We start from the raw sequence: 12,032 nt of genomic DNA, 5'->3' as shown, positions 1-12,032 counted from the left end.
GGTGTTCCTTCTTGGAAAAGGCAGATAGACTGAAGAGGAGGCAAAGAAGGCTGAAGACGACAGCTAACTTCAAGCTTCTCTCCAGTATTTATCAACCTTTATGTGCAAGCCAAGAACTAGCCTGTGGCAAGTGAACAGCAGATTCGTGGTTGTAGAGAAATGCTTAGTCAACCTCGTAGATCTAGGTCAACACATTGGACTCTTCTAGGCAAAGGGTTGCATCTATCTGTGCAATATCCATCTCACTCTTGCCATAGAAAGCTGAACAACTTAATCTCTGTAATAACCTGTGAGAAGTATTCCAGTGTTCAATATTAAAAAATGTACAGAGCTAGCCAAAACAAGGAATTCCAGTCTCCCTGCCACATAATCTGGTTGCTTTTGCTGTTTGTTTCATCTTTGGACAAATGAGAGTGAAAATCCGGTGAATTTATCTTGATAATAAATTTAGAAATCACAAATATTTGGTCAAACAAGGTGGCAAACTGACAGCCCCAACCATTACCCTTTGCTCCATTTCTGTGCTAATTAACATCACAGACATCAAACTACGACCATTTTTCCCCAGGGATAGGGAGAAGAGGAAGGGCAGAAGCAAAGAAGAGCTCACGATCATGTATTTACAAATTTGTACATAGTTCAGAAAGTCTGCAAAAACAGTAAAGATAGGAAGGTTCCTTGTAATAACTCATATTGCAATGTATACCCAACAATGTTTTCATCTCTTGCTGGCTTACTGCCCTTCTGCCCGGATCTATACAAAAAGATAATGCTTACACAAATGTTAGGGGCTTTGCTGCTGTGTGCGCCTAAAATTAATTGTTAAAAAAAATGAGATAACTGGATTCTATCCCTTCCCTCTAAAAAAAAACCACCCCAGTCATTTAACAAAGTTACTAACCTTTTTCGTTGTGTGGATTTCTTTTTTCTAAAATAAAAGAGAAAGGAAACGACAGTCAAGAGAAATAGTAATTCCCAATTTTCCCTCGCATACAAATCTGCTTCAATATATTTGAAAGAATAACTTGCCATATTAGAAGAGAAACAAGAGTAACTTTTTTCCACATCATATCTTTGGAGTGCCTGGAATGGTGAAAAACTTCTTTCAACAGCTTATTTGCCTAAAATCTTTCTATCTGTGGCGGTTAAATTTACAGAAACAAGAGTATACACCTTTCTATTTCAATACTGTGGCTGGAAACCCAGTATAAAACATATGCTAAAAATATTTCAGTAACATAAAAAAAAAGACTGTTATGTGAGACTGATGACATTGAGAATTTTTTAATTACTGCTTAAACAGGGCTGGTTATTTCAACACTACTTGTTGAAAGAACCATAGTTAAGATCTAAAAAGATAAGAGTAAATTTGCCTTTTCCCACAATACTTAGTTTTATTCCAACTAGCAATAGCTTTTTAAGTTACTTGAACTCTTCAAAAAATCTTATTTCATTAAAATAAACAGTAAATTTCTGTAAAGAAAGCCTTGAAAATCTTAAAAAGGTAAGCCTCCCCTTCCCTCCCCCCAACAAATCACACAAATGTTTAGATACCATCTTGTATTTTTACAACAGAAAAATGAACTTGATCAGAGGTAATGGCCTTTCAGAAGAATTACAGAAGAGAAGCCAAGAGTTTTCCTTCTTGTTAAAAACAAACAAAACAACCAATCAAAAAAACCCCAACAGTAAAACCAAAATAAAAGATGCTTTGCTTAATGCCTGTTCTGCTGGCTGTGAAGTTTTGGGTACTCTGTTAATGAGGGATGGGCCATTTTGATACCTCAGATTCCAAAAAGCCATATTGCTGAGGTACACAAACAGAAGTTGTTTACCATTCTAATAGGAACATAACACGTACTGAGTCAAATCAAACACCTAGTAGCTTGTTTCTGACAGTGGTCAGTAGGGAAAGAGTACAAGAAAAGACTTGCACTTTCTTCAATATAGCCTTCTAGTGACCCATGGCTTTGGAAAACAGCCAGAGAAATAGATGCATTGTTTTGCTGAACAGCCTTTGGCAATCTTTACTTCCCATGTGCTTGTATAATGAAGTGATGTTGAACCCAAGATCTGAAATCTACAAGTAAAAATTTATTTTTTGTAAAAAAAAATCTGAAAAAGCTTTAATTTTTTTGGGGGGTGGGGTACATTTTGCCTTAATTTTCAATGATTCGGCCTTGGCATGACCTTAGAAAAGATTATGCAAGCTCAATATTAAAGTAATGTTTCACAGACAAGCCAATGACTGACAGTTTAAAGAAAAATTATAAACTTTTTAATATTGCATCTGTTCCCCCAAGAGAAATTAAAAATCATGAACTATGACAGCACTTTTATTACAATTAAGTTTACAATACCACCAAAAAAAATTCAGAAAGGCAAAGCTAGAAAATGCTAACAGGAGAAGGTCAATAGCAATTCCTAACATTTTACACAGTAGAAATGACCTTGCAGTAAGAAAATAACATGTAGCAATTAGCATTAGCCTACTGATGAGTTACGGATGATTTAATGTTCAGGGGCTGCAAGTTAAAAAGAAATGGAACAAGACGTTCTCTATACCAACTCCTCCTTTTTCATTATTTATCCATACCGTATTTCAGAGGTTATTACAAAATAAATCCTACAAAATTCCAAGATACAATTCAGATTTATGCATTTTGAAAGCCACATCATCCGTATAGGAGCTGTGCTGACAGCAGAGCTCCGTAGTTCAGCGGTGTTCCAGAATTCTGTAAACTTCAAGAACAAGGTTGGATTGGTATATTTACACAAGAGCTTCTGGATTAGCAAATAAATGAAGTACCAAAGTGAGGAAAATCTGATTACATATACACACTGATAGAAGAGAAACCCATGCACAAATCCTGAAGGAGATGCTAACAATGTGGTTTTGATAATCTAACAAAAAACACAAAACCTTTTACTGCACTTACCAGCAAAGCATTTGGAACAGAGATTCATAGTCTTGCTGGACCTGGGGCAAAAATAAAAAAAAAAAAATAGAGCTAAAAAATTCATTATAATTCTAATCAATACAGGGAAGTTTTTGGGGGAATGAAGTAAGGGTATAAAGAGGGTAAGAACTTAAACGGCTAGGAATCAAAGATAAGTGGCTAGAAGTGGCAGAACTAGGAACAGAGACAGGGGGAAGAGACTTCATATGGCAATCTCTTTCCAACTTAAAGAGCTTCCAAAATATGGCTTCTATGTATTTACCTCATTTTTGAAAATAAACTCACTTTACCATTCAATGTATATGTTATGCCCTTGTCACTCAGATCTTTGTATTGCAATATGATAATAATGATAGACAGGAAGAGCCAATGCATTCCACTTGAATATTAGACTCCCCTTGGCAACAGCTTTGCAGACCTGACAAATCCTGAATACAGTACAGTAACAGAGAGATTAAAGTATTGCATTTATAAGGACACAGACAGATGTGCTCTTGGACGTCTAGCTGGAATGGCTTAAGAAGTTATTAGCTCAAGCTGTTCATTACTACCCCCAGCTGCATCCAGTAGTAATTCAAAATAACCTGGCTGACTTTGCACTGACATGGACTAGAATAGTTCATATGATCCATTAGTGTGGCTCAACTTTGAGGGCAGTAACCTTCAGCTGAGAGAAAAACAGCTGGAGAATGACAGCAGTATCTCAAGCCTCCCAGATGTCTCCAAAGTGTTTGTGCAATTATGCCACAAGTGTTCACCCTCATAAAGAAAGTCAGTAGGCCTAACAAAAAAAAAAAAAAAAAATTAAGGCCATTGACCTCTCTAGGGGTGCCATGAAACTACCCAAAGCAATATACTACGTGAGAACAGGTTTCTCTCAGTTTACGAAAGGTTCTCTTCTAACACCACATCTTCTCTTTTACAAAGGGAGTTGGAAGATACTCTCAAAAGCTCTCCACATGTTCAAATGTCTTTAGGTGACAGCAACCCAGTTTCTGTGCCCACTGCCCAATATTTGATTTGTTCAGTGTTCCAGTGTTCAGCTCCACCATTACGTATAAGCATTAACACCATCCTGAGCACGTCTGAAAGTACATATTGACAGGCAAAGTTGCACCAAAACTGTCCATGCCCACAAAATGTTTTTACCTCCTGAGGGCAGCCTTTAGCTGGAACACATCATTTAGCCAAATTAATTGCATCTTTATCTTTAAAAATATGCATCCACAAAAACAATTCAGACTACCAAAACGGTTATTTTCCATTTCCAGCCAAACATGGATGGAATTTTGAGATGAGATCTGCATCTTACAATATACAAATTCTACAAATCAGAACTGCTTATTACCTTGAGACAAAAATTTTGACTTTTTTTTGAAAGCAATTAAATTAGAAATGAACACACCTATCAGAATTATAGATCCATGCCCCAAGTTTGCAAATGGATATTTTGAATGACTTTCCAGTAACAAAAGTAAATCCAGACTTGGTCAATCATATCTTAGTATTAGTCACATCAAAACATTACAGATGCTTTTCAATTCATGCACATTTGAAAGCTGGTTTACATCAGGCTCAATAATTCTAGAAGAACACAGTTCACTGCTGATATGAGACATAAGCATTTGCCAGCTATAGCAAGAGCCACAGACACATGAAAGCTAGTTTTAAATGCAAACAGTATGTGCACAGGAGAGAAGTTAGTTCCCAGGAAAAGAACAGCAGAACAGCATTTGTAGCCATACAAGTACATCATCAAATTGGTATATACCCAAAGATTCAACATCTATGTTGACAGTCTGCACAGATTATCTACCTTCAAAAGAACTGCAATTAAAAACAGCATGGTGAGTCAACACCTACAGCATTAGTGTGCTGCAGTTCAGTACTCACTGCTTATGGGTTAGACCTTCTGGAGCAGCTCAATATGCCAGGCAGGAGCTTCTCTGCAAAGCCATTAAACCCCAGGGGCAGCAAAGAAAAAGAAAGGCAGAGTTCAGATGGTTCATATTGATGACATTGGAACGGGCAATGACAAATGTTTTCAGTGGTAAAATCAACCATCTCAGCTGTTAAATATCAATCCAAAGCCTCATATAATATTTACTTATCAGCACACCAACAATGGAAAACACACACGCACACACAACATACAGCTATGTGGAAAAAAAGGAACAAGGCTGCCATTTACTCATAACAAAAAAATCCAGATTTTCTGAAAGGACAGTGCTATTGGACAAGTGACCTTCTAAATAACTTCAGTCTACTGTTACGGTTTCAAGGATCACTTTCTCTCTGATCGTCTTCTATGCTTTTTTAAGTCATCCAAGTCAGCCTGAGGCTGCTACACAAGATGAGAATCTAAACTCTGCATGGTTTTTTTCTGCCTTTTAGTTTCTTTTACACAGTCATTTATGTCACTGCAGATCCATCAACATTAAACTAGAACTAACAAACTGGTATTTTTTGTTAGAGACAGAGTAACAGTGTTGAACAACAATCAGTCCCTTTTTGAAAGTGCAATATTTAATTAGAGCAAAAGCTTTACAAAGAAAATGCATTAAGCAGTTTACGTACATCAAACTTACTAGGTATTATCCGAGAGTCATGTCAATGTCTGTCAAATAAAATATAAGTTTGACGGCTCTTTGTTACACTGCAAATCCCTCCTCTCACTGCTAGGATTTCCTCTTTACAGCAGGCAAGGGCTCTCACCAGAGTCTTAAAATTGAGCAAACTTGCATATTGCTGTTTTCTCTATGAAGTAAATCTTGTTAACCACATTGCTGTTTTACATTAAACACTTGCCAGTGACTCCAGCATTTACCAGAAAATCATACTGCTAGCCAACAACACCAAAATATACAATTTCTTTGCTCCTGATAGCCTTTTCAAATGTATCATACATCTGTGATACCTGTTCTTTCTTGAGGTAATTTTATTTGAAACACTCAAACCTCTAAAGCATCAAACAGTCCTGGTCATAACACAGGCTCCTTTCCTTCCACTTCATACAGAAGAGATTGTCACAGCAGCCAACTCTTTTGGAGCAGGTAACTTCTAGGGAAAGCAATACATCTCAGATTTCTAGGAACATACAGTTAAATCATGACTGTAAAGGTGAATGAGGCACAGTGAAGCTAAAATTCAAAGTCAGTCCTGGCCAGGAGAATTGCATGTTTTAGACTGCAAGTCTTTAGGCTGACACCCAACATTTCTACACCCTTCTGCTGCAGTTAGGTCAGGGATATTCAACATGCTTGTGAATAGTTATCAAATCTTCATGGTTTCTAACCGGATGTATTAAGGTAATTCCCAGATTTCCCTGAGTGTGCTTCATGCTTAACAGCACCTAATCCAGGAATTACTACCGTACACATTTTACGTGGTCAATATCCCTAGAAAGCCAGTTTTATACTGGTAGTTTACAATCTCCACTTGTACATAATTTAAGCTGGCATTCAGAAAGACCTTCATATTCATGGATAAATTAAGTCAAATAGAATAGTAGTATCTCCGAGGCAGAATATAAAGTTGGAATACTTGGAAGGTACTTCCATCTGTCAAAAAGAAATGATTTAACTAAAGGGTGACACAAAATCATTATCTAAATTGGAAACCACAAGGTAAGCAAGCTCAAAAGGTCAAGTGGCAGAGGAAGCTGAAGGCAGAGGATACTTCAAGCCAGCTGGAAAACCCCAGAGGCTACAGAATGCATGTTGCATGCAACAGCTCCCCGGGACTTGGTCTGAAACAAGTGTAAGCATTAAAAGTGCTGCCACTGCCAAAGGAAAAGACACTCCCTTAACAACACAGCCATGAAGGAGTAACAATGACATAGGGACACTGAAAGAGGAAGAAATTTACAGAAATGGGAAATCCTGGAAGTTATAACATATTTATACTTTAAGCAATAAATAAATCACATATAAGAATAAAAATAAAAAGCATATTTAAGGCTATTCAAGCCATCATCCCTTACTTGCACTGTTGTGCCTACAAATCTCCATTGCACAAGAAACTATTTGAGCCTTCAGATAGATGCATGCACAGACCACCATAAGGTCTGACTTCAGCAAGATCAACATCTGCATCTGCAGTTAAAGGTGTATAATGCAAAGTGAGAGCCAGTGAGAGGCACTAAATATCAAGTGACATACTTCGAATCCTATGTATTGATATGTAATTAGCTAATAAAACTAAAGAACTTAGATGCTTATTCAGCCCCCTTACTTGCTTCCCTGATATAATTTTCATGTTATTTACAGGACCTTTTTATAAAGGTGTGACCTTAGGTACTCCACTAAAAGCACTGAAAATTATTTACTCAAATTTATGCCCTATTCTACTAATTATTCCTTTTCTTTCTTGCCGTTTGGCAGTACACCACTGCAAGGTACCATCCAAACCAAATGCTCATTCTACTCTCTCTTCACCAGAAGTTAGTTTTTCCTTTCCCCTCTCCCAGTAACTGATTTTATCAATATGAAACCACATCTAGAGACTGAAGTTGAAATTCTAGCCATAAATCTCAAAAACAAGACTGTCAGATGTACAGTAGTTGATGAGACTAGCCAGGGTCTAAAAAGACAATCTCAACATGAAGACTTAAGAACAAGTTACATGTGGGAGTTCTGCATGAGTTAAAAAGCCTGATCTCAGGATACTCAGTCTCCCTAATGAAAACAATTCTCTGCCAAGAAACTTAGATAGGCATACCTAATAAATACTGAAGATTTTGTAAGAAAATCCTATATTTTCCAGCAGACTGTCAGGGACTTCTTAGCTTCCCCATCCCATCTTTAAAAGGAAAGGAAAAAAGCAAACCAGAAACACTAAAAACTAATACTAGCTTAACTCCACACAAGTGCCAGAGGGAAATACAAACTGCTCAGTTTCATCTATATTAGGATGTCTCCTACACTTTTTCAGGTAATAGGGAACTAGTATTATTAAGGTCAATGCCCACCAACAGCAAGAATTGTGTAGATACACCAAAAAAAAGTAAGTAAAGATTCTAGTACAGGTGTATATTCTCAGTGCTTGAAAAACAACACCAGAATAATCATCATTCTTGAAAATAATTTTTCTTCAGTTGTCTTTTGAGGATGGAAGAATAGGGAGTTTGGAGGAAACAGGCTTTCATATAGGATACATGCATTAGTTAATTTTAAAGATAAGCCACAGATCCTGATTAAGTATGACTGCAAAATCCCAGATTCTGCATTTTTATTGGGAACAAGGTTTTCCAGCATATCTAGTAATGGTTCTTTATGATTCAGAAGTTCCTATGACTTGGTAGTAGGAAAACGTATCTGCTTCAGTGGCATTGTAATTGCATTGGTGATTAAACACATCATGTTAAATGCTTCTTGGTCACCTTCCAGTATAGCGATTAGAGTCAGATCACAGTGTCACTACAGCACAAATATATCTTCGCCCCTGAATGATATCTGTCCAGTATTTTCAAGGGCTGCCTGTCGGAGAAACATTAACATAGTATGAATCATGTCATTAATTAGTTAAAACTACAAAGAAGCCTCCTCCCTATACATTCAGCACATACCATTTCTTGTATTTGGCAAACTTAGCACAACTATACATACCTTAAATCAATGCATTTATACTACCGTAGTTAATGGTCTGTCACCATTTCCATTATAAAGCAATTTTCAAAGGTTTATAACTCTGCTGAAGAATTCACTGAGCTGAAACCTGGCACATGGCAAAAGCAAAACCATAGCCCACATATGTTTACTTTCATCCAACCAGACTAGAAGGATTATTTATCATTAAAAGAAAATTGATCCAATTCTCTATTTCCCCTACACTTTTCATCATTCGCTTACAGCATATAACACTTCACCTTGTACAGGAAGGAGGTTAATTAGACTGTGTTAATAAGACCCTCAATCGTCCTTGAAAGTTCTGTGTATCCTGTACATGAGCTTCTGAAGAAAGCCATTTTACTTTTCTAAATCAGAGGTCACCTCATTGATTTCATATATGCTACATATTTGATATTTATAGTTCCTCCTTAATTTATGATCTTGCTAATGGGATACAGGCAAGGTTTTTTGGACAGCTTAAACAATTATTCATATTTTTAGACTGAGGCAGCTCAGTTATTCTTCAAGAATAATGTATGCCAACTTCTTTTCAAATAAAAGAGAAGTGGAACATGTCAAATGCAGGTGAACCTGTGGAGAACTTGGCAACCAGAAACATCCACATACACTCAGAAACAGATTTTTAAGTGAACTAAAATCTGAAATCAAATATCCCACAAATGCAGTCAATGTCCTCTACTTCATCAGCTGTTATATACCCATACAGTCAGTGATAAGAATTCTAGTTCAGTTAGAAAAGTGTTATCAGTTAAGTTTTTATTATTCTTATTACTATTATTACAGGGGTTTTTGCTTGGAAAAATATAAGAGTATTCTGCTTTTGGGTTTTGGACTCCTCATTTTCACCACAAACAACTTCAATGTTGCTTATCAAGATTTTTGGGAAGCTGCTGAAAATGATGTTTCAGTTAGTGAGTCACACATTCATAAGGACCTCATCATTCTGACCTCAATTTGAAATGAAATGGAGGGTAAACTTTATGCACAGCAGAGTGTAGTAGTGCAATGCCCTTCTGGCAGCTTTCCATACTCAAAAGGTATGCTGATGCATCCCAATTAAGTAGCTGCATCCTGATTTATTATTTTTTTTCAATGGCTACACTAAAGCGTTCTTTTAAAACTCTATGGCTAAAGCTCTTTTTGTGTTTTAAATATATGAAGACACTGAAGTACTTTACTGAAAATAAAGCCAGAGAAGAGCACAAATACACAAGAGTAAGGGGGGAAAACGGGGAAACTACACAGCAAAGTAGATCCTTACTCTTATAAAACATATCACGGGCTCTGACATAAAAGCACTGATAGTTTCAATTTAAAGCCTTCTCCAACAATCAATACAATAAACTTCAAAGAATCCAATGCATCCAAACTAGGTAAGACACATTGTAAGAACTTAGATGAGATTCAACTGGATTTCTAGCTGAGCTTACAAAGTTGCTGCCCTCCAATCAAAGCTAAATGCTTCATATTCCCATGAATACAGTTCGCTACACTTTCTTTGAAAAAAATCTCAGCAGCAAAATCCTATGCCAAACATTCCTCTGCAAGCCTTCAAAATATTTTTCACAAAGATATGTAGCCTAGTATTTAAAGGACAGTAAAAAGGTTGAAATACTAAGTATTAACAGAGTCCAAGAGGCCTTTACTAAAGTAGGAATAAAATTTGAAAGTTCTGATCTACCCACCTTCCACCCATTCCTCAAGGACATTATTATTTACGTGCATTGCAGGTAATAACTAACATTGCCCTATGACAACACAATCATCATCTTCAGATTTACAGTATGGAGTTATAACAAAACTTTATCTTTTTCTTCAGATCAGACAGCTCCAATGCTCTGTTGATAAGCAGCACTCAAAACCCGATTCCATTTGTGTTATTCCTTTTACCACACGGTCAGTGATACTAAACAGTAAAACATTCTTAGAAAAAAAGAAGCTGGAAGAAACCTCAAGAAAGTATCCATTTCGTCCCCTGACTTAAAGGCATGTCTAACTATGTCAAACCTCCCAGGAAACCTTCCTGACCTGAACAACTAAATTTACCTTAGAAAATAGGAAAACTTTTAATTCTTGCTCAGTTTAAGCCCAGCATGTCTCTTCTCTATGCAAAAGCATAGGAAAACATTATTTTTCTTTTTAATCAAAGTTGTTTTTCTGTGGCAAAAAATATTTTAAAATGCCTGGCACTATAATGGCTTAGAATGGTTAGAACTTCTGAATGACAGAAAAAAAAAGAAAAAAAAAAAGCCTTGCAAAGTATTTCAAAGACCTTGTCTGTTGTATGCATGTTAAATAACGTTTACAAAGACAGCTTATGTAAACTGGTTAAAAAAGGCTGTTGCATAGTATTAACAAAACACACTAAGTCTGGTTTAAGTACTGTTCTCTCAAGAGCTAGCAGAATATCAAAATTATGAGGTAAACTCCTTTGTTGCAGAGATCTACTTTTAATGTCTAACAAGTCAAGCATTACACAAGCAAAAGGAGTTTACAATGTTGACCATCCCAAACATGGAGAGTGAAAGCACTAGAAGGTGCACTATATGCAAAAGATGTGACAGGAAGAGTCAGACCCCTTCAAAAAAAAGTTATTTTGACTACTCATTTCTGTGAGTTAGAGCACAGGAAGGTAGGTTCAGAAATAAAGCAGCCAGACAAGAAGAGGAAAGAGTATCCCTTGGACAAAGCAAGAAAGCACTTCTGTTCCAGGACTGCTAATGAGCTACATCCTATTCAGTAATGAGCAGGTTGTCCAGCAGGATACCTCACTTGCCTAGACCTCCCTAAGACAACCCAAAAAGCAGCAATGTAACAGTGTATTTTCGTGAATGAGTGGCAATCTCACTTTCACAGTTCTTTGCCCTCCTTGCTTATGAAACCCTTTCGGAACTGTATGCCACGGTAGAATTGTAGCACTTCTTGAAAAGCAGTTGGAGAATTTTGACAAGGTGCCTGCAATCCTATCTTATTACACTGTTCAAAAACACATACTGGTAGCTTCTTTTAGACATATGTAAATTAGCAGGCATTTTTGCTCCTCCCCATTTAAAACAGGTTTCAGTAAAGTCTTCAAGAGGTTAGCTGCAGATTCCCTGTGGGAAATTAAAATTCTTCCATCCCAGCTAGCCTTGTACTTAGCTGTACAGTCAGGAAACACCACAGCTCTTACTTCGGACAATGCTGCCTCTACACCTGACTACACACAGTCATTTTTGGTTCTCAGGGGGGAAATTGTAGCCACACTTCATGATACTGTTCTAAAGAGTAACAGTACTTCAACTCTTCCTTCAGGAATATGAAATTAATTGTATCAAGGATATGTTTACACTAGGAGCAATCTGCCACTTAAATACTTAACAAAACATCCCTAAAAGCATATCCTCCTATACCAGCAGAAAGCATTTCAGCCCTACTGGTACAATGGGGGGGAAAAAAAAAA

General features: G+C 36.8%; 1 protein-coding gene across 2 annotated transcripts in view; it reads right to left on the bottom strand.

Annotated features, from left to right (window-relative positions):
- Nucleotides 1–12,032, bottom strand: part of ZFAND3 (zinc finger AN1-type containing 3) — a 141,551-nt gene that overhangs the window by 105,413 nt on the left and 24,106 nt on the right. For both annotated transcript variants that reach the window (XM_081997572.1, XM_081997573.1), the window contains exon 2: nucleotides 2,940–2,980. In XM_081997572.1, coding sequence (XP_081853698.1) covers nucleotides 2,940–2,980 — 41 coding nt within the window. The remainder of the gene's footprint in view (nucleotides 1–2,939; nucleotides 2,981–12,032) is intronic.

The sequence above is a fragment of the Phaethon aethereus genome (assembly GCF_964289735.1).
Source record: "Phaethon aethereus genome assembly, chromosome: 3".
NCBI classification, from domain to species: domain Eukaryota; kingdom Metazoa; phylum Chordata; class Aves; order Phaethontiformes; family Phaethontidae; genus Phaethon; species Phaethon aethereus.
This window is presented reverse-complemented; position numbering and strand designations above follow the sequence as displayed.